This window comes from Barbus barbus (assembly GCF_936440315.1).
Source record: "Barbus barbus genome assembly, chromosome: 39".
Lineage (NCBI taxonomy): Eukaryota > Metazoa > Chordata > Actinopteri > Cypriniformes > Cyprinidae > Barbus > Barbus barbus.
The window spans coordinates 14,228,574-14,251,189 of NC_136717.1; the positions used below are offsets into that span (position 1 = coordinate 14,228,574).

General features: G+C 37.8%; 3 protein-coding genes and 1 pseudogene across 8 annotated transcripts in view; 3 read left to right on the forward strand and 1 right to left on the reverse strand.

Moving 5' to 3' along the window:
• Nucleotides 1–8,257, forward strand: part of LOC306858820 (ras-related protein Rap-1b) — a 56,195-nt gene extending 47,938 nt beyond the window's left edge. For both annotated transcript variants that reach the window (XM_079399573.1, XM_079399572.1), the window contains exons 6-8: nucleotides 876–1,019; nucleotides 6,060–6,175; nucleotides 6,324–8,257. In XM_079399573.1, the coding sequence (XP_079255699.1) occupies nucleotides 876–1,019; nucleotides 6,060–6,146 (231 nt within the window). In that variant the 3' untranslated portion in view covers nucleotides 6,147–6,175; nucleotides 6,324–8,257. The remainder of the gene's footprint in view (nucleotides 1–875; nucleotides 1,020–6,059; nucleotides 6,176–6,323) is intronic.
• A 2,593-nt stretch (nucleotides 8,258–10,850) lies between these two features.
• On the forward strand, nucleotides 10,851–13,647 carry LOC306858822 (malonyl-CoA-acyl carrier protein transacylase, mitochondrial-like). Its single transcript, XM_079399574.1, has 4 exons — nucleotides 10,851–11,515; nucleotides 11,632–11,719; nucleotides 12,531–12,748; nucleotides 12,950–13,647. Exons 1-4 carry the CDS (start codon nucleotides 11,111–11,113, stop codon nucleotides 13,352–13,354), a joined length of 1,116 nt encoding a protein of 371 aa, XP_079255700.1. The 5' UTR covers nucleotides 10,851–11,110; the 3' UTR covers nucleotides 13,355–13,647.
• bik (BCL2 interacting killer) lies at nucleotides 13,440–16,208 on the reverse strand. 4 transcript variants are annotated; one of them, XM_079399576.1, is made up of 6 exons: nucleotides 16,130–16,208; nucleotides 16,005–16,033; nucleotides 14,792–14,895; nucleotides 14,570–14,713; nucleotides 14,383–14,491; nucleotides 13,440–13,797 (listed from the first exon to the last, which is right to left on the reverse strand). In XM_079399576.1, exons 3-6 carry the CDS (start codon nucleotides 14,887–14,889, stop codon nucleotides 13,681–13,683), a joined length of 468 nt encoding a protein of 155 aa, XP_079255702.1. In that variant the 5' UTR covers nucleotides 14,890–14,895; nucleotides 16,005–16,033; nucleotides 16,130–16,208; the 3' UTR covers nucleotides 13,440–13,680. The 4 variants fall into 4 exon arrangements, with proteins under 4 accessions (XP_079255702.1, XP_079255701.1, XP_079255704.1 ...); XM_079399578.1 differs by having other exon boundaries at nucleotides 13,664–13,797; nucleotides 14,570–14,710; XM_079399575.1 differs by lacking the exons at nucleotides 16,005–16,033; nucleotides 16,130–16,208 and having other exon boundaries at nucleotides 14,792–15,101.
• Nucleotides 16,209–17,016: 808 nt separating this feature from the next.
• Nucleotides 17,017–21,189, forward strand: LOC306858821 (E3 ubiquitin-protein ligase Hakai-like; annotated as a pseudogene). The gene is made up of 6 exons (XR_013786005.1): nucleotides 17,017–17,055; nucleotides 17,649–17,807; nucleotides 17,927–18,033; nucleotides 18,139–18,222; nucleotides 18,329–18,402; nucleotides 20,017–21,189. The product of XR_013786005.1 is annotated as an E3 ubiquitin-protein ligase Hakai-like (transcript).
• Nucleotides 21,190–22,616: the final 1,427 nt, after the last annotated feature.

The following is a 22,616-nucleotide window of genomic DNA, read 5'->3' on the forward strand; positions in this document are numbered from 1 at the left end:
CAAAAATAACTGTGTGAACGTTAATTAATATATAGTGTTTTTTGTCACAATGTCGGACTATGCTTGGATTGAATTGCAGCCAAGTTTGTTAGGAGGAAATAAATCCGTGTGAGTGTGTGTGTGTGTGTGTAAGAACTCATTCTAAACGGTTTCTGAGAAAGATGATAGTGTGGCGACCTCAGTTGACCTGCGCTATTTCGGTCCACTTCCTCTGCTCAGCTGATTTAACACAGGACGTTTCAGTTATTAATTCTACTTGCTTTTGTTTTTTTGTATTTATCATTTACGCAATATGTCAAGTTTCTTGTTGCTTTGAAAGTATCTGCTGAAATCAAATGTAAATGCTTTGTCTCATAGTTTCACTTCTGCTATTATATTTGGACTCTCTCGGTTGAACAACAGAGTTGTGTGGGAGTTTTTAGCTGCGTTTGTGGTGTTGTATGCAAATATGAATGCATCTAAAGCCTCGAAATGACCAAAGGGGTTTCGGCTATCTTTTTTTGCAGTATCTTTTTCAATTAAGAAATTACAACAGCTGTTGCAAACTGTGGCCCCTTAAGAATGATTTCTGCTAATATAGCAACACAGTTTCTGCTAATGCCTCTAAATAGCTCCGAAAAAACAAATAGAGAAGTTGGAAATGATGACCATGTAAACTTATATTTTAACTGCTGTTTTTTTTCTATTATAATCTTATCAGTTACTTTATTACTGCTCAGTAATGTGTGCTGTAAATGCAAATTAATTGTCATTTCTTCTCAAAAAGACATCAACTTTTTTGTTCTAATCCCTCAACCATTGTATTATCACTTGATTTCTTGATCATTAAATGACTCATTTCAATCTGAAAACTCAGTCGAAGTGTTTCTTTTTAGGTTCCAATGATCCTGGTGGGTAATAAGTGTGATCTGGAAGACGAGAGGGTGGTCGGGAAGGAACAGGGCCAGAATCTCGCCCGTCAGTGGAACAGCTGTGCTTTCCTGGAGTCCTCTGCAAAGTCCAAGATTAACGTCAATGAGGTGAGAATGACTTACAAATGGAAAATAAGGCCTCTTTTGACACATTATGTTACAAAAAGTCCCATATTTAATGTTAAAACTGTGTTTTTACCATGTAAGACCTTATTCAAGGATTTATTTATTAGAATACATGGTAACACTTTAGTATAGGGACCAATTCACACATTTAACTAGTTGCTTATTAGCATGCATATTATTAACATATTGGCTGTTTATTAGCATTTATAAAGCACATATTCTACATCCCAATAAGCAGCAAATTAGGAGTTTATTGAGGCAAATGTGGTAGTTAATGGTTTGTATACTTGGCTACTTTTTAACTGATGCCAGTAGAAAATGTTTGTAAATGGTGTAGCTGAAATAAAAATGGTGTAGAAACAAATTCCTGGAAATTTCACGATCAATCACAAAGAAATGGCAACACATTGAATTAAACGTGACATTTTGAATGGGAATTTTTGAACAGTTTGAACTTTCATGTAAAACATACTTCAAGCTTTGTTTGTGAAACTTCAAAAATTACTTTTTGTTTTTTACATGGAATGCCTTCTACCAGCAGGGGCAGTTTTTAATACTAAATATCAAATAATTTATGTACAACAATAACATTTGTATAAAAAAAAATTATTATTTTAAATTAAAATCTTTTAAAATTAAATATAATTTATAATTATAGTGTAATGTAATGCAGGGTGTTTTATATTTTAGTTTATTTTTATAGAACACACAGATCTGTTTTTCTTACTGTAAACTGTTTACCACAGAATACTCATATACAAGCTTTTCCAGTACTGTTGTCGTAATATTTGAAATATTTAAATCTGAGAATTGAGGTGAATCTAAAAGTGTTTCTTAGGTAAAGCTTCATTCAGTAGTCTGTGTATGGGCATGATCTTTTCCCCAGTCTTTTCAGTTCGGTTGTCTTCTGACATGCCTGTTCTGGCATCACCATGGAGCTGCTCTTCTCTGCTGAGGTCTCAGAACAGTTTCATTGTCAGCTAGTGATATCTCTCCATGAAAGTGTAGTCACACATTAGCAAAGCAGGCAGTCAGCTGCAACGCTCGGACACAGAGCGTCCTTTTGTGAGCAACACGACTCTGCCTACATGACATAGAGCTGCTTTGAGTTGAGTCAGTTAAAAAATCCAGTTGGTTATAGCAGTGTGTAAGGAGAACCGAGTGAACACAGAGTTATATGAAACCCCTATGCTGGAGTCAGTTCTGTAGTTTATGAGAGGTTACTGGAGGGCAGAAGGTGATGATTTGAAGTCTCCAGCTTTTTTTTTTTATCCTGCTTGGGCGTTGCTCCAGGATTATTCATTTACTTGTGTCAAAGCACAGACCTGCATCATCATTAAAGTCTCAGACTCTCCCGTAAGCGAAATCCAGATACCGATTTAATGGATCTTTGGTTGGAGCTCTCTCAATAAGATAATGAGGAACTTCAGTTGCGAGTGACCACAGTCGAAGTGATTCATCACTTTCAGTTAATGCAGCCAGACCGATTTACTTTTCACAAGCTTTCGTGTTTCTTCTGTCACAAGTTCCAACAGGCGCTTTTTCTCATTTTTGAAGCCCAAAATGACTAAAAATCCATTGATAATCTGTATTGAGTTAAAACCAGAAGGAAACGACACATCTGTAAAAATTTTAGTTCAAAATAACTGATTTGCATTACTATCTTTTTAGTCATCAATATAAAAAATATTTTATAAAAAATTAATTTCTTTAGCGTATTCCAGACGGGTTGTTGTTTAACAATGGTTGATGCTGCTTTGTTTGAAACAACTTTCGTTGGTGGATCAAAATACATTTTCAACAAAAAAAATATATATTTTTGAGTTAATTGTATAAAAGTGAGTTTTTACGGGCGACACCATGCCACAATCCAGTTAGACAGGAAATTACAGGATTAGAAAGTCTCTCTCTCTCTCTTTCTCTCTGACTTTGAATTGCATCTGTATCTTTTTGTTTATCAGCTTTCCATTCAATGAATGAAAGGGAAAAAAAGCCATTTATTGATTTGAAGGGGTTTAGGCAAGTCCATTTGCTCTGTTATTCTGCACAAGTTTGTTGTTTTGTGTTGTCAAAACCTTTTAGTAAGGTGCATCCTGTACCTCTGCATCTGTTTATCTGGCGTAACTGAGATCATCTGTTGTTATGTATAGAAAATAATGGATTATGAGCTTATCCTTCTCAACTCACATCCCAAATCTGCCTCTCTACACAACACATGGTGGCAGAGATCTTATTACAAATCCTGCTATATTACCAGTGTTGTTTAACGTCTGTAGCTAGCAAACATGCAATTGTGTTTCTGTCTGCTACAGTAGCTTATCTTTGGTCATTGTGTAAAAGCTGCAGATGTTGTGTGGAACTGATTGATGATGCAGGAGCTGGTTTTCCCCTCTGGGAGCTGCAAACATCTGTGTGGGGAAGTGTCCACACCTCCAGCTGAGTGATTTCTCTCTGTTTCAGGCAAGAGCAGTAGTACTTGACCCATTTCGGGAGCCAAGAAGATATTACATTCGTTTGTAAATGCCACATTTTAAAAACACTTGGTTTTGTGGTTGCGCTATAAATCTGATCTTATTGCCACAAAGCAGACAACATACAGATTCTACACATCATTAGACATGCAAATAAACTTTGTGTAAAGTTAACTTTGTGTAGTAATCTTAGCTCAAGGGGAATATTAATAATTAATCATAACTCGTTATAATTAATTATAATATTTGGATGAGTTAATAGAATTAGCTTGATAAAGCAGAATTTACAGTACAATCAATTGACCAGGCCGTCTAGCGAACGCTCATGATTAATTATGAATTCAAAGAAATCTTCATTTCCAGGGTAAGGGAAATCCCCTTTTTTAAGGTACTGTACTACTCAGAGCATGTAACGAGATCAAAATCTTTGTTGCAAGCAGGGAATCAGAAACCAATACTCATATATATTGTGCATAAAGTTTTATTAACCAAATCACAAACGTATAACTAAACAAACACACACACACACACACATACATACAGTTGGGCAAAAAAGTATTTAGTCAGCCACCAATTGGTGGCTAACTAAATACTTTTTTGCCCAACTGTATATACACACACACTCACTCACAAAATCACGCATACGTGGTACATGGGAAGGGTAAGTGAGATTGAATGAATGAAACCGGACAGAAACAGGGGGAATGAGGCTGAGTTGACCATCTGAAAGAACCATCATTCTCTAATTCAAAGCACAGTATACTATAGCTTACAACAAACCTGTGTGGTGAAAGGAACGATACTTGCATTTGACTTTGGAACGAGACTCTCGTGAAGCCTCTGAAGAAAGTCTGGATGGTTCCATTCGATGGCCGGAGTTGCAATTTCTTGAAACTCCGAGGTTGTTCTTGACTCTGTGGTGGTTGAGAGAGTCCTCTCTCTCCTAGATAAGCACATGGTTGGATGTAAAATGGGGCCTACTGGCCCTGTGGGCTGCAGTGGAACTGCAGGCCGCAATCCGGAGATGAAGATGCAGAGGCTACCAGGAGCAGGGAGAGAGAAATGTCTGATCAAGGGCATTTCCATGATGGTGAATTCCAGGGTTGAGTGAAGACGAACTCCAGTGGTGTTAGTCTGACTCTTTGTGGTCAAGAGCCATCTCCACAGGCTAGGGAGATAGCACACGGCTCTAATGTTGGGGCCTGCCGGGCTCTCAGGCTCTCCGTGAGTCCAACCACACCGGCAGCAATTGGGAGATTTAGCAGAAGAGAGGCGGACCTGTGCGTGAGCCCTTTAAAGTCAGGGAAGAGTCACACCTTTCAGGATGGGCTTGACCAATGAGAAAGGGTGAATTTCCAAGCGGGAGGCTGGAAATATTGGGGGGTTTTATGACCCTTTGTCTGAGAGCATGGTTCTAATGGCTCTGGCAGTCTATACTTTGATTAAATTACACACACACATCTGGCGTTCTATGGGAAGGTGGTGTACACCAACGTGTGCATCATCAAATGAGCATTAATTTGGTAGGAGACACGATATAGGTGGGGTTACATTAACTAGTACTTCACTCATAAAGCATGCATAAAACAAAATACAATGTAAGAGAAACTATACAAGATAGTTAAAATCATACACAATGTTTATCTGTTGAAAGGTTTGTCTATGAGTGACAAGGAGGAACATTTTGTTTGTATGGGCATTGCGTGGGTTTCAGAAGGGTCCGTTCTCACATACTTTTGAGCAATAAAACAGTCTTATCAGATGGTTGCCCTAGTAACTGAGCCCTTTGGGGTGCTCTTTATTATTCATGAAATATAATGAATAAATGTGTGTCTGAAAGTTATTACAACAGAAAAGCTGCAGATAAAAACTTAGTCCACATGATAGCTGTTTGTGTTTTACTTCAGGAATGTAACATTTATGAGTTAACAAATGCATGACAGCCATCTTTTTTTTTTTTTTTTTTTTTTTTTTTTTTGGGGGGGGTTTTTTTGTTCCTTGTTTTGTTCTGTTTTTGTTTTATTTGGCTTTGTTTTTATTTTGTGCTTGTTTGACTTTGTTTTTGTTTTGCTTTGTTTTTATTTTATAAATTATAAAATTTATTTACATAAGTTTTTTTGGTTTGGTTCTTTGTTTTATGCTTTGTTTGTTTTTTGTTTTGTTTTGTTTTTATTTTTATAAGATGAAGAAGATCCGCACTCATCCAAATTTAACCCAAGAGTGCAGATCTCCATCTTTATACCTTTGTATTTTTTGGATCTACGCATCTTATATTATTGGCCTATACTGGCCTTTTGGATGAGTGTTTGGTGCTTCGACCTTTTCTATTTTTTGTTTTTATTATATAAATTATTATTTAAACGGTAAAAACTTCTTTGCATAATATGAATTGAATCGCAAATATCAAGTTCACTCTACAAAACAGTTTTGGAGCTGAAGTGACCGTTTAAAGTATAGGTTGACTATTCTGAATTCTGAGACAAACGCATCTAGTTTGATGGCGCATCTATGTATTCACTGAGAAATGCTTTTTGTGTGTGTTTCTATACAGATCTTCTATGACCTGGTCCGGCAAATCAACAGGAAAACTCCAGTACCTGGAAAGGCACGCAAAAAGTCCACCTGCCAGCTGCTCTAATATATAGCTGTTCTTTTGCTCTGAGCCAGGTAGGATCTCAATTATGTTTGGCTAAGCAGAAATGATTGAGGTTTAAGATTTAGGTTATAGAAACCATTGAAAAATGGGTTCTGTTTAGATCTATAAGTAATTGCACTTTTATTCCACTCTCTTTTTTTTCTTCCTGTCTTCCTGCAGGTCTGATTTACTGCTGTCTTTCAGCAGTGCCAGCATTCCGACGTTACTAAAACCTAACATCGAATGGACTTTCCTATGTGGTGATGCCCCTTTAACAAACCAACCAACCAACAATCAACCAATGGATTCAAGGCTACAGTACCATGACCGTTTTTTGCACATAGATAACCATCACTTTCCTGTGTCGCGAGAAAGAGATTTTTACATATAAATATATGAATATATATTCTAACTGTATGCAACTGAATAAAACAATTAAATGAATACAGAGCTAGACAAAAAGAATTTTAAAAAATACAGAGCCTACATGCAGTGTTATTGCTAACGAAGACAGCCACCGTTGTAAATGTAAGGAGGGAATGTCTAACCAGGCTGTGCACGTTGCCATGGCAATTACAATGATATTTATAAGCACCACTATTTTAGCCAGAGAGGAGAGGAAGTCCAAAGAGCTCCTATATAAACCATTCTTACAGCTAACTTTTCTCTTTTTTTTTTTTTTCTTTTTTTTTTTTTATGACTATTTTGTAACTTTGTTTTGCTTTTATTCTAAACATGATTTCTTCTGCCTTTTTCCTCTTTTATAAAATTACTAGATTTTTGCTCTATGGAGATGTTATATTCACAACAGCTATTGATGAGTTTTACCTTAGGAAAGTCTGTGGATACAGTGATGTACATGTAAAAAGTTCAAAAATATAATTTTTTTTCTGTCACTATCATTGTCCTTAGCCTCAGATGTTGCCTTCAAATACGTGTTAAGACCTTTTTGTGTCGTCTCTTTTTTTCTTCTTTTTTTTTTCCTGAGGATTCATTTCCATGATCTTAGGTCCATCTCATACCATCTCACGCCATGCCGGGTTTCTTTGTTTTGTTTACAAAGAACTTTGTACAGCAGGCTTTTTTCGAAAAGGGGTATTAAAAAAGGGGTTTGACAGTTTAGTTTTAGTATCTGTCTGAAGCTCATCTTTTGGATGGTCTCATAATACGTAGTCAAATCCCTCTTGACAAAGCTGATCCTGATCAAAGGTAGGACATAAATACAGTTTATATTTGAAAGAATTGGGGGTTGTAATACACAGGAAAAACTAAATGTACAACAAACTATACTCAAACATTGCCCTTCTCCCCTTGCTTGCGGATGCATCTGGTGTAAACTGAGGATATGAAAACCAAATATTGGATCCTGTCAGTAAAGAATGAGGAAAAGATGTCTGTTAGTGACTGTTTCGACTTTGTAATAATTTGCCCTGTTTTCTGTCTTCGTTACTGTTGAATTAACTGAATGTGGGGGTGTGGGGACTTTGTGTTAAGTGAGAAAAAAGGGGAAGAATTGATTAAAAAATGTAAAAGAATTAATTGTACATCAAGTGCAATCATAAAGAGTCTTTGTATAAGAGCCGAATGCGCAGTTGTAGCATTCCATACTGCTCTCTTCAAACAGCGAAGTGACTCTTTAAAGGGTGCAGCATGCGGTATGTACACGTAATGAATTGTTTATGAATGCTTTGAGGATTTGCACTGTGTAAAGTGAAGAACATGACTCCTAGGGAGTGTCCGAGCAGCAGAGGACACAGGTTAACATTACGAGTCGTGTGTTGTACTGCAAGCAAATGCCTTGATGCTTTTTAGGATATGAGGGGGAAAAAAAACCCTGAAGAAAATAAAAACTTCATGTGAGGACCAGGGCTGAGACAGGGGCGCAGTATTTAAAATGAAACCTCGTCTGCTTCTGGTGGGTCGAGGGTGGGTGTCCAAGTGTCGACTTAAACGCCTTAATTAAAAGTGGTGCAATTTTGTATAACCGAGCATCTGTAGTTTAATAAATTGGATTGCCATGCAAGGGCTCCCAAGAAGCCAGTTTTTGCCACTTGAATGTTTTGTGTATTGTTTCAGCATTTTCTGTCAGTCCAATAAAAATCAAAACCGTTCAAGTTACTCTCTACCATGATGGCACGTTTGCTGAAAAGTATTAGTATCTGATAAAGACTGAATCAGAAAATGGAGAAAAATGAAGTCTGGTATTTGCTGCATGAACTAGAAGGAATAGGAACAGGATGACTGTCATCTTTCACTTCCCAGAAACATAATGGATGGATTTTGGCAATATACTTTTCTGCATATGGTCTTGATATATGTACTTAAGTGCTTTATCCACTGATGATATGTTCAGATGCCGTCTGTGATTTCAGACCTTGCATCACTTCAGAATACACCATTTCGTAGCATGTCACTAACACATTACAATCAATTCAAAATAAAAACATTATGTAGCCTACATGGCACAAGATTAGTTGTGAGACAAATGTACATAGATGGATAGATATACAGGTGCTGGTCATAAAATTAGAATATCATGAAAAAGTTGATTTATTTCAGTAGTACCATTCAAAAAGTTAAACTTGTATATTAGATTCATTCATTACACACAGACTGATATATTTCAAATGTTTATTTCCTTTAATTTTGATGATTATAACTGACAACTAATGAAAGTCCCAAATTCAGTATCTCAGAAAATTAGAATATTGTGAAAATGTTCAATATTGAAGACACCTGGTGCCACACTCTAATCAGCTAATTAACGCAAAACACCTGCAAAAGCCTTTAAATCAGGGGTGTCAAACTCAATTCCTGGAGGGCCACAGCCCTGCAGAGTTTAGCTCCAACCCTAATTAAACACACCTGATCCAGCTAATCATGTCCTTCAGGCTTATTTGAAAACTACTTGGTTTGTGTGTTGGTGCAGGGTTGGAACTAAGCTGTGCAGGGCTGCGGCTCTCCATGAACTGAGTTTGACATCCCTGCTTTAAATGGTCTCTCAGTCTAGTTCTGTAGGCTACACAATCATGGGGAAGACTGCTGACTTGACAGTTGTCCAAAAGACGACCATTGACACCTTGCACAAGGAGGGCAAGACACAAAAGGTCATTGCTAAAGAGGCTGGCTGTTCACAGAGCTCTGTGTCCAAGCACATTAATAAAGAGGCGAAGGGAAGGACAAGATGTGGTAGAAAAAAGTGTATAGCAATAGGGATAACCGCATCCTGGAGAGGATTGTGAAACAAAACCCATTCAAAAATGTGGGGGAGATTCACAAAGAGTGGACTGCAGCTGGAGTCAGTGCTTCAAGAACCACCACACATAGACGTATGCAAGACATGGGTTTCAGCTGTCGCATTCCTTGTGTCAAGACACTCTTGAACAAGAGACAGCGTCAGAAGCATCTTGACTGGACTGCTGCTGAGTGGTCCAAAGTTATGTTCTCTGATGAAAGTAAATTTTGCATTTCCTTTGGAAATCAAGGTCCCAGAGTCTGGAGGAAGAGAGGAGAGGCACATAATCCACGTTGCTTGAGGTCCAGTGTAAAGTTTCCACAGTCATTGATGGTTTGGGGTGCCATGTCATCTGCTGGTGTTGGTCCATTGTGTTTTCTCAGCTCCAAGGTCAACGCAGCCGTCTACCAGGAAGTTTTAGAGCACTTCATCCTTCCTGCTGCTGACCAACTTTATGGAGATGCAGATTTCATTTTCCAACAGGACTTGGCACCTGCACACACTGCCAAAGCTACTAGTACTGGTTTAAGGACCATGGTATCCCTGTTCTTGATTGGCCAGCAAACTCGCCTGACCTTAACCCCATAGAAAACCTATGGGGTATTGTGAAGAGGAAGATGCAATACGCCAGACCCAACAATTCAGAAGAGCTGAAGGCCACTATCAGAGCAACATGGGCTCTCATAACACCTGAGCAGTGCCACAGACTGATCGACTCCATGCCACGCCGCATTGCTGCAGTAATCCAGGCCAAAGGAGCCCCAACTAAATATTGAGTGCTGTACATGCTCATACTTTTCATGTTCATACTTTTCAGTTGGCCAACATTTCTAAAAACATTTTTTTTTTTTTTTTGCATTGGTCTTAATTGATATTCTAATTTTCTGAGATACTGAATTTGGGACTTTCATTAGTCGTCAGTTATAATCATCAAAATGAAAGGCAATAAACATTTGAAATATATCAGTCTGTGTGTAATGAATGAATCTAATATACAAGTTTCACTTTTTGAATGGTATTACTGAAATAAATCCACTTTTTCATGATATTCTAATTTTATGACCAGCACCTGTAGACAGACAGACAAACCATTTAAAATTATTGGCTTGAAATATAATTTACAATTATATAATTCGACAATTTAGTTGTCACATTAAATATTTTATTTTAGACTAATTACTTTTCAATCAAATTTAAACAATAAATCGCCATAAATTCCACAAAACTGCATAAATATAAAATATAACCGGCCAATGTAATATCAAACCATTATTTTGTCAAACAGATAATGTAAAAAATAAAAAATAAACTTTTGCATGTGGCAAATTATTTCCTGACACCTAGCAACGACCTCATTTTTTAAAATATATTAAAATATTTCCACATTTTAATATTAAATGTTATATTTGATAAAAATATAAACGTAGAATATGACCTCCAGTACACGAGATGGCGCTGTGTTGTAGTTTTCCAGACTACATCCGATATACAAAAAGAAGAATATACACATGACGTGGGAAACACGAGAATGCTGCTGAAGTTTAGTAATAAGGATTTTGACTTTCTAAACGTTGATTTAATGTAATAAGCATGATATAGTATAAATACTCTACAGTTCGTGTGATATAAGTGCGTGCTATCTTTCTGTGAGGCTTCAAAACAAGAGCAGTTTGCATTTGACCTCCGTTTGCGAGGGTCTTCTGAAAAATATGTGCTGAATTTAATTTCAATCATGAATCTCAGCGTGGCTTTCAGGTGTTGTAGTAGAGTTCGTCTGTGTCGGAATAAGGCGGCTGTCTACCATTGCAGAAGACTGTCAGGTGTTCCCATCTCCTCTGAAGACAGTCAGCCCAGCACTGAGGAGAAGCCCAGGAGAACACGCAGAGCTCCGGGGAGAGCGTCTGTACTTCTGTTCCCTGGCCAGGGCAGTCAGTTTGTCGGTATGGGAAAAGGACTCTTGAAGTATGGAAGTGTCAAAGAGATGTTTGCTGTAGCTGAGAAGGTGCTTGGCTATGACCTGCTGTCTCTGTGCTTAAATGGACCTGAGAAAGATCTAATGAAGACTGTTCATTGCCAGCCAGCTGTGTTTGTCTGCTCACTGGCTGCCGTGGAAAGACTGAACCATGAAAATCCTGCTGTAAGTTATCCACAAGATCAGTCGACAGCTAATCGATTAGGATTTGCAGTGTCATGCATGTATGATAATATTGCCCTGGTCAATAATAATGTCAAACTCATTGACCCCATCTATAGGCTATTGAGAGCTGTGTGAGTGCAGCAGGTTTCAGTGTTGGTGAATTTGCTGCTTTGGTCTTCTCTGGTGCAATGAACTTTGCTGAAGGTAAACCTTATTAAACATACAAAATTAACTATTTTAATTGTATTTTTACAAGTGTGAAACATCCAGATCACATTTATCCCCAAAAATCTAAAGAAATTATATATTTCCATTAAGTATTTTTTTTTTAGTTTTTTTTTTTTTGTACATTTTATAAAATGTGTTTTGCATGAAGGTAAAAGAAATACCAATTTATTTGTATTATGACAACTAAGCACATTTTACCCCTACATTCCCATAATTAGTCCAGATATTTTAGTGTTATTGTTAACTAAACTCTAGAACAGAATATTACAAAGTCGTTTTTGTTAATTGAAGTAAAGCTGACATAAAACATAAATATTAGATGACAAACTTATGCTTAAAAGCTTGAATGAAAATGTTGCCTTGGCAGCTAACTGAAGTAAAATAAGTTGGAATGCTAAAATTACTAAAACTAAGACACAATTAAAAAAGAATCAAAATGATAAAAGCACATAACAAAATGGCTAAAACCTTAACCAAAATTATATATATATATATATATATATATATATATATATATATATATATATATATATATAACACATTGAACGTAAACCTCTCTCATGCTATTTGTAACTCTAAGAATGAAGATACGTTTTTCTCATGTTATTTGTGTTGTTGTTTTTTTCCCTACATTTTTGCTGTGTCACATAGGACACGTTCACATTCCACAAAATCTTAAACAAAATTCTGTCTTTTTTTTGTATGCAAAATATTGTTTTTCATATTTTTTCATATTGAAGATTCACCCATGTTTATTTATTATAATGGTCCTGTTTTCTGCTCACAGCTTTGTTTGCAGTAAAGGTGAGGGCAGAGGCAATGCAGAAGGCCTCTGACCTTGTATCTAGTGGCATGTTGTCTGTGATTGGTCGACCTCAAGCCAACTTCAAATACGCCTGCGTCCAAGCTAGGGAGCACTGTTCGTCTCTCGGTATCCAAGAGCCTGTGTGTGCCATTGCCAACTACCTTTTTCCAGATGGCAGAGTAATAGCTGGCCACAAAGAGGTAAGATCCATTATTTGGAATCGATGCAAAGAGCTTTGTTCATGAGAAATATTTTAGGTGTATTGTTTTAGCAATTGAACTTTGCCAAATCATTTACAAAAAGGCCAGAAATGTGCTTTGGAAAAGTATGCTTTGATTTTATGTTTTGAAGTCCTGACTGTTAAGCCCTGCTGTGCTTTTAACAATCACTCTCTCGCACAGGCTTTGGATTTCCTTCAAAACCATTCCAGAGAGCTGAACTTCATGAGAACCCGACTACTGCCGGTTAGCGGAGCCTTTCACACCGCATTGATGGAGCCAGCGGTCGAGCCTCTAAGAGACGTCCTCAGAAAGATAGAGGTACGGCGGCCAGAGATCTCTGTGCATTCCAATGTGGACAGCAAGCGCTACATGCATGACATGCATGTACGTAATCAGCTGGCCAAACAGCTGGTGTCTCCGGTGAAATGGGAGCAGACGCTGCATGAGATTTATGAAAGAGCCCAGGGGCAGGAGTTTCCTCAAACCTATGAGGTGGGACCCGGTAGACAGTTGGGCTCAACGCTACAGAAGTGCAACATGAAAGCCTTTAAGAACTATACGCATGTAGATGTTGTATTGCCATAGGACTGATGTGTAGTAAAACATGTTACATTTGGTTTTCTTCATTCAGATAAATGCAAAAAAGCCAAACACGTTGTTTTCTTTTTTTAAATTTTATTGCGGTTGTTGGTTTGGAAAGTCCAGCTTCCTTTAGTAGTGCAGAAATTATTTTAGAGGAAGAGGTAACAATTAATTGGCCCAATTATCCAGCAATAGACCCAAAACACACACACGCACACAAAAAACCTTTGACTTGAAAAATCCTGCACATATATTAAAAAAAATAAAATAAATCAGCCTTGGTTAACATTTGAGCCAAAGACCAGCTCTTGACCCCCTCAATGTCACATTCAGCCTTCATATTCATTCCAAGTTATAAGGAAGATAGACACAGTGACCAGAAGTAAAGCAGATGCAAGTATACATGTGGTCCTGCGAGACCAGTCAGAAACATGCAAGTTGAATACCTGAGAAAAGATCACAAAAAATATAAGTAAAGTTAGTTTATACCAAAGATTCACTTAAATACCAGGGTTGCCACTGTCAAACCTGACCTGAAAATATCAAGTTTTTTCTTATTGTCATTTTTTTAAGCCTGAAGAAATGCATTGACATGAACAAAATCCTAAATTTCTGTTGTAAATACAATTTAATATTCATAGCTCTGCAGTATGTATGTGGCTAGAAATTGTGCTTTTGTGCAATTATTAATTTAAAAAATCCCTAAAAATGTACAGAAGAATTCTAGAAATACATTCAAAACTGGGAACCCTCAAATACTGACTTTAATGTTCAAAAGTTCTTTCAGTTTTTGAAAGAAATTAATACTTTTATTTAGCAAGGACGTATTAAATTGATTAAAAGTCACAGTAGAGTCATTTAAAATAATATTCTATTTCAAATCAATGCTGTTCTTTGGAACTTTCTATTCATTAAAGAATTCTAAAGAAGAAATATGTTGTGGTTTCCACAAAAATATTAAGTGAGCATTTGAGACTTCTTTACCCAAGATTCATATATATTTACAGACACAAAATAAATATTGTCCATACCAAGGCTGCCCACTTCTTGGCCTCCTGACAGCCATTTTGAAGTTGTGGAACCAGCCAGGATGTCCTCAACATTGGCATAATTTTGGACCCCCAGACATTGTTGAAGATCCTGCTCAAGACGGTTTCATTAATTCTTTCATATTCTTCAGTATCTTCATTTGAAAAATATTAAATGCTCTCAACTCACCCAGAGAATGCTCTCCTGGTTAGGACATAAGGATAAATCCCAAAATTCAGGGGCTGCCATTGGAGGGGCAGATGTTCACGCCATTTGTAGTCCAATTCGTCCCCTATCAGAGCCAGCTGTCGTCCAATACGCTGAGAAACTCTGCTATTCAGACCAAAAAAGACTTGTGTGTAAAATACTGTATTGTATTTTACATTGTAACATTTCTGAACAAATAATTACCTCATATTGATGTTATAGCGAGTGTTGTGGTCTACCAGTGGTCCAGGTCCAGCCTGGAGGGATGTGGTATTTTTTCGCTGTTTCGTTTCTTCCACCATTGTGTTCTGAAAGGTGTGCGATCATGTTTATGAAACTAATTCAGCTGTCTCTTGCATCACATATAACCATACATTTGCCTAAACTCAGTGTTCTATTTCCTTTCTCTGCTGCGGTTCTTTATTTTGTTTGTGTGGAGGAAGAGGACTTTATTGCGTCCTGCCCTTTGTGGTCTCACGTGACCTGATCCTGTAGCTATTGCTTTCAACGAACTACTATCACTCTGTAAACACACAGGCCATGTGACCTGAGGACACTGGGTGTGTCTTTTTCTGTTGTTGCCATAGAACATGACATCATTGCCCATACAATCAAGTTTCGAAAAACACCTGCAGCCATAAACACAACTTCCTGCAATGCTAGAGGACTCTGGTCTCTGTGGTAATAAAAAGATGGAAGGACGCAGTTCACAAAGCACCATAAAGCTGACTCAGTCCTCGCCTTTGGCCTTACTTTCGCTTTTTGACGTTATGGAAGAGCATGTGATTAAAATACATTTTGATTATTTATAGTATAAATAATCAACACATTTATAATTTATGAGGGTTTAGTTGAAGAAAAACAAACATGTTTTCATTCTCCTTCATGTGACTGTTGAAAACATCAGGTTTGATGCAAATGCTCATTCAAATCAGCCAAACTACTCCAAGCCGAACAAACTCCATATTTTTTTAACAGGTACATTGTTTATCGACATAAAACCTAAAACGGAGTGTGAATAATGTTTTTTGTGTAATAATACAGACTGTTATGTCAAAATAAACTGTGACGCAGAATTTTTTGGAGACCTCGGTCACCATTGTGAGACCAGGAAAACAATAAAAATAATCTTAATTTCTGATTTTTACATTTGTAAAAGCTTTCTTTACCACTTAATATGAACTTAAATAGTAAAACTTTTTTTATTTAAATAAAAGTAAATTTTTAGATAACTACAAAGTACTAGTTTGTATCCTCAGGCATGCTGCTGAATATTTTAAAGATATATTTTTAATATTTATATGTTTTTAATGGTAAGTTTCACCATTCACTTATTTACTGTCAGCAGTCTACATGTTCCCATTTGTCTTGATAACAAAGGACAGGTGCATAATGGAAAACAAAAGCAAGATCATACCTTGTTTGTAGATTAAAATGGACGCCGCCCTGCAACATTTCAAGATATAATGTTAATATGAGGAAGATTTGTTGTTAGTATTATTTGTAATATAAAACGAATAATAACTATTTTCTCAGACTTACAGCAGCGTCCTTTAATCTTGGTCTCTTCCTGTGATGTGTCTCAGTACAGTGATCACCTGCAGCTTTACACTCAGGAAGCAGCTATGGGTGTCACTGTCATTTCTGGTCAGTAGAGGACACTAAAGGGTCTGATATCACTACATTCATTCACTAAACACAGATCTGAACCATTTAGATGCAGGAGCTCCTGTTTTTATTCAGTCTGTTGGACCAAAAAGCAGACATAGAGGATCTGGACCTTTCTTGCATTTCAAAACCTACTTTCTATATGTGTGCTCAGTAATGACCAGTGTTGTACTTATGATTTATTTATTCAAGTGCAGGCCAGTTAACTTGTTTTATGGCTTTTGCTTTGAAACCCTGCCACTTTGCTGCCAGTGGACCTTAATGCTCACAACGCCACCTGGCTGATTTGCTGATAAATACATTTCTTATTTTCATGTTGTGTCTCACTATAAAGTGTTTGTAAATATATTTACTGTACGTGTGTGTGTAAAATGGCAGACTGTTGCGTGTAAATGTACATTTAAAGAAACCACTAAATGGTTTTGACACACATAGGCCTACTCATTTTTTATGCTACCATTATTTTCCTCATTTTAGAATAATAGTATTTTATCTACAAAAGTATATGAATTACATAAAAATATTACCTTAATGAGGTGCATCCTGGGAGGATTTTTAACCCGTATTGAAAAAGTTAAGTTCACATGTATGCTTGGTTTTCCTTCATTGTCTGCTCCAGTGCATCCATTAAAAATGTATTCACACTTATGATTATGAACCTAATTATTTAAAAATATTTATTTGTTTCCTTTCGTGATCTTGACAACATTTGTTATGAAAACAATTGGAGGCTTTTGTTTTGAAATGTCACACCGGAAGTGCAGTTGAGCAGTGGCTTCACACCGTAATGGACCATAGTGGTAAGGAGGGAAATTTATAGTGTTCATTCGCAGGTTTATTTTACCCAAAACATGTTTCTTGTAACCGCAACATATCTGCACCGGGATTTTAGACATGTTTGCATATAGGTAATCGAGCTATGTTGTGAATGTGCCTAGTTAAAGACATTTTCCTACTATCGGTTATGGCCTCTATGTCAATGTGGCGTTAATCTTCCTGAGTCCATTAGATCCAGTTTATTAAATCTCTAAAGAAAGTCTTCGGCATATTGTAAATAAAAACATAAATATGTTAAAGCGTACATTCTTCGGGGTTGATAAATATAACATAATTATCTGTATTTTGCCTGTTGCCATGCTGCTTTACTGCTTACATGAGATCGTTCACATTCATATCAGTATCAACCTCACATTAAAATCAAGTCTTATGTAAGCATAAATCTTTTATCGTTTATGTAAGTATAATGGCCATGAATCAAAACAGGCTGCAAGGAGATATTTTTTATATAACTCTTAACGTCACTCCAGTTTAATAATCAAAACGTTCACTGATTCTGTATTAATACCTAATGAAGGTCAAAATAAACTATTAACTTGTCCATTTTTCCATGCAGACAATGATATGCAGGGTACGGACGGGCCGTTAGGTGGTCCTGATGTCAGGAGGAGGATCCCAATCAAACTTCTTCCCAAACAGGCCAGGAATAAACCTGCCCCTCGACCCCAAAGACCAGCGGGACGGTTACCGTCCAAAGCCCGTTCTGCAGAAGAAGGTATCGTGTCTATATTTTTCATTTCAATTAGTTCATGTATTGCATTTTTCACAAGTATATGATTAGATGATATGATGCACTGTAAATGGGGCTTGTTTTCTGATCTGTGTTTCTGTTAGAAGGGTTTAACTTCAAGAAGGAGGACAGATTTGATTGTGGCGTGAAATCTGGAGACGCTTTTGCGAGTCAGCGTCGATTCCCACAGCAGCTGTACTGGGATTTCAAGGTAAAGGCTGCCTTGTATAAGAGTACTTTACCCACCTCTCAGATGCTCGCGTTTAAAGTGTTGTGAACACTCCTTCTCTCTCTCTCTCTCGCTCTTGGTTTCTAGCTAAATTTGATCGGTGAAAAGGATGAGACACCTGTTCATTTCTGTGACAAATGTGGACTGCCAGTTAAGACATACGGCCGTATGGTGAGAATAGTTGACGCGTATAATGAATGCTTACAATCTGCAAGTCACAGCTTATTAGTGACATGAATTAATAATGCCATGACTTAATTTATTCATTTCTTTGCAGATCCCATGTAAGCATGTTTTCTGCTATGAGTGTGCATTACATCATGAAAGGAAGGGTGATAAGATGTGTCCAGGGTAAGAAAAATGAGCAGTTTTTGCCTCTAAAATTCAAACTTTTACAAAATTTCTGTACTATAATAGAGAATGCTTCATGCAGATATATGGCTGGGTGATACACACTACTATTCACATTTTTGGAGATGAGATGTTCTTTATTGAAATTAATGCTTTTATTCAGCAAGGATGCAATTTAATTTATCAAAAGTGACACTAAAGACGTTTAAAATATTACAGAAGATTTCTATTTCAAATAAGTGCTGCACTTTTTAACTTTCTATTGATCAAAGAATTCTGCAGCACAACTGTTTTCAAAACTGATAAGAAATGTTTGTTGAGCACCAAATCAACTTTTTAGAAGACTGAATACTCCAGTAATGGTTTCTGAAAATTCAGCTTTGCCAACATAGGAATAAATGACAATTTATAGGGGTCATATGACATTGCTAAAAAGAACATTATTTTGTGTATTTGGTGTAATGCAATGTGTTTATGCGGTTTAAGGTTCAAAAAACACGTAATTTTCCACATACTGTACATTATTGTTGCTCCTCTATGCCCCGCCTTTCTGAAACGATGATTAGCCAGCTTTCCAGTGCATTGTGATTGGCCGAATACCTCAAGCGTGAGATTGGAAATGTTACGCCCCTTACCATGTTGTGATGCCGTGTCCCAGCGCGATGAGACAAAAACAATGAAACCCATTATAAACGAGGAATTTGATGCATCAAGTGGGGACAAAATTTCTGATTATAATGACTTATATACTGTCTTTTTATATGTCGCCTTGCATCGTGCCACGTAAACATTATCATGTCTGCATTTGTGATCAGAGAAACGACAAACAACGAGCTACTCTACACTGCTCAAAACTCGCGTTTGAATCGTCAGCGGCAAATTCTTTAAATAAGAAAATGTACTTACAGGCTATGAGTCAGAAGCGCCAGACTTTCCTTGCAAAGTTGGAATTTCAGGGATGATATCTATGCACAAACAGCTTGTAACACTCTAAAGAGAAAGGAAAACTTGAAATTGCATCATATGACCCTTTTAAAATATATTAAAATAGAAAGTAATTTTTTTAAATTGTAATTTTTCACTATGATGGCTTTTACTGTATTTTTGATCAAATAAATGCAGCCTTAGTGAGCATACTTATAAAAAAAATGGTAGTATAGCTAATTCTTTAAAGCTTTTTAATATTTTTATATATAGAGGGATAGAATGATTAATATAAATTGAACAATTTTCTACAATAAGGTTTTTAACCCAAGCAAATTCAAAATGTTTTATGCAAGTAATAAATTGCAGAATAAAGTTGAAATCTAGTTAAAATAATAAAGCAATGTCTTCCACAATGAACATTATATTTAAATTATAGTAATTGTCACTTACATGCACCAATATAACAATGCATATTAATCCAAAGTAATATTTGCCTACATATATTTTGTACTCAAAACTGAAATACCATAAAATACCACTCATTTTTGTGTCATACTGCAATAAAAATGCTGAATCATTGTTACGGCTTGATTACACAGTAAATATTTAATATATTGTCGAGCCCTAGTTTGTACTAATATGCAGTGTTTTACTGATGTTGCTTCTACATGTCCTCTCTGTTCCCAGCCTAAACATGTACAGCTGTACAGACCTGGTCCAGCGGATTGAACAGTGCCAGCGTGGCTCTCTCTACATGTGTAGTATCGTTCAGGGTTGCAAACGGACCTATCTGTCCCAGAGAGACCTGCAGGCTCACATCAACCACCGGCACATGCGGTCCGGCAAGAGCTCCAGCAGCCGCTCTGATTCTCTCCACCTTCCTCCCGCCTCGGAGGTGTCCGACCGCTTCCGTGTGCCCCCACCTCACCTGCCCAAGCCCCATGTGCTTATCCCTCCTCCTCTGGCTCATCCAGGACATGACCCCTACAGCCAGCCTCCCTCTGCCTCCCACGATGACCTCCGACCTCCGCAAGGCCAAACGCCCGGAGACATGGGACCATCACGCTCTCTCGCTCAGGAGACCTTCCGAATTTCGACCGTCACCACACGGAAGCACAGCAACCTCATCACGGTTCCCATCCAGGACGATTCCGCAAGCTCTGGACCATCCCGCGACCCCCTCCCCCAGCCCGGCAATGCTCCGCCCCCTCACCATCATCCCGGAGACTATCCAGGTCAGCCCGTTGTGACCCATCCGCATCACATGATGGCGCCACCTCAGCAGCACTACGGCCCCCCGCCACCCCCCTCCCCCCATCAGTCATTCCATTCCGCACCCGGGACAGGGCTCAAACACGCCTCACATGGTTTTCAATCAGGCCCCTCCGCCGTTGTCATCCGTTCCCCCTCCCATCACCCCGCCTCCCGGACACCTCATTGGTCAGATGCCCCCGTTTATGAACCATCCTCCTCCAGGGCCACCCCCTCAGCATGGAGGTCCCCCTGTCAGTGCCCCGCCTCCACACCATTACAACCCCCAGTTTCCCGAGGACAAGAGCACACTCAGCCCACCGTTCAACCAGCCCGGAGGCTTGAGTCCTGGAATGTGGCCGGCGCCCAGGGGTCCTCCTCCTCGAATGCAGGGTCCCCCTCCACAGGGACAGATGCCAGGGCCGCATCACCCCGATCAGGGCCGCTACAGACCGTATTACCAGTAATAACGTGTTTTTTTTTGTTGTTGTTGTTGTTGCTAAATAAAGTGATTTGGTATGTAAACCTGGCAGGGATTCGAATGGATATTTTATAGTCTGAAACTATAAACTGTATAGTAAAGATCAGTACTGAATGGTGTTTTAAATCTTGTCGTCAGATATTCAAACATTTTCTTTTTAATAATTCTGCCCATACATGCTGCATTTTAGGGGCTTTTGTTGATTGAATGTGTTGTTTCTTGAATGTTATCAAAATTAAATGTACAAATTAAATGTGTTTTTATTGCATTTTTTATCTAGTATCTCATATAGTGTCTTAAATTTTACGTTTTATATTAACATCTAACAAAAAGATTAAGACTTTATTTTTGAGGGGTTCTGAAAGTTTGGATGAAAACTGTTTTAAATAATGTTATACACATGCACACAAACATATAACATCATGAGTATCTGTCATGTATTTTTATCATTGGTAATTATGTCTAAAATGTATTGCTTTTCCAGACTTAATAGGCTTTGCAGTTTTTGTAAAAACCTTGTCTCATGATAATACTCTACATATTCGCCATTTAAATATACCATTTATACAGTGCCCTCCATAGGTATTGGAACAGTAAAGACTAAATTGCTCTGTTGGCTGTGGAGTCCAGACATTTGCAAATATGATTAAAAGATGAATATGAGACAAAACTACAGAATGTCATATTTTATTATTAGTCGTTTCAACACATACATGTTTTACCAAATAAAAAGAACAGCACTTTTAGAGTTCATCCCACTCATTGATGTGAGCATAAGTATTGGGACAGTTGAACATAAGGCAGATATAAAAGATTAAAAGCTATTATTTAGTTGCAGATCCCTTGTGCACAATCACAGCAGTGAGTCTGTGACCCATAGACATCACCAGACTCTTGGTCTCATCCTTTGAAATACTTTTCCCAGACTTTAATGCAGCCAATCCCAATTGTTGCTTGTTTTGGGGAGTTTCTGCCTTTCCTCTCCTCTTCAGCTGGTGAAATTCATGTTCAACTGGATTTAAATCTGGAGATTGACTTGGGCAATCTAAGACTTTCCATTTCTTTGCCCTTATAAATTCCTTGACTGAACTGGCAGGGTGTTTTGGATCATTGTCCTGATCCAATATGAAGCACTTCCCAATGAATCTGGTGGCATTTTCTTGAATATTGGTAGGCAAGATGGTTTTTTACCCTTCCAAATTCATTCTGCTGCTGTCATCATACATTAAGTCATCAGTAAAGTTGAGAGGGCCTGTTCCAGAGGCAGCCATGCATGCCCATGCCATGACACCACCTCCACCATGTTTACAGATGAGGCTGTATGCTTGGGATCATTTGCAGTTCCCTTTTTTTCTCTACATTTTTGCTTTCCCATCACTTAAATAAAGGTTCATCTTTGTCTCATCGGTCCATAAACACAGTTCCAAAACTCTTCTGGCTCACCTTTGTGCTTTTTTGCAAACTCTAATCTTGCCTTTCTATTTTTGGTGCTGGTCAGAGGTTTGCATCTTGCTGTGTAGCATCTGTAATTCTGTGTCAAAGTCTCCTGAGGACA

Excerpts from the sequence above, each read along its gene's own strand:
- LOC306858822 (XM_079399574.1), top strand. The coding sequence starts at position 11,111 with ATGAATCTCAGCGTGGCTTTCAGGTGTTGTAGTAGAGTTCGTCTGTGT. Across the intron at positions 11,516-11,631 it reads TGAACCATGAAAATCCTGCT|GCTATTGAGAGCTGTGTGAG; the intron begins GTAAGTTATCCA and ends CCCCATCTATAG. Across the intron at positions 12,749-12,949 it reads TAATAGCTGGCCACAAAGAG|GCTTTGGATTTCCTTCAAAA; the intron begins GTAAGATCCATT and ends TCTCTCGCACAG.
- bik (XM_079399576.1), bottom strand. The coding sequence starts at position 14,889 with ATGGTGGAAGAAACGAAACAGCGAAAAAATACCACATCCCTCCAGGCT. Across the intron at positions 14,492-14,569 it reads ACCAGGAGAGCATTCTCTGG|GATCTTCAACAATGTCTGGG; the intron begins GTGAGTTGAGAG and ends CGTCTTGAGCAG. Across the intron at positions 13,798-14,382 it reads CCAAGAAGTGGGCAGCCTTG|GTATTCAACTTGCATGTTTC; the intron begins GTATGGACAATA and ends ATCTTTTCTCAG.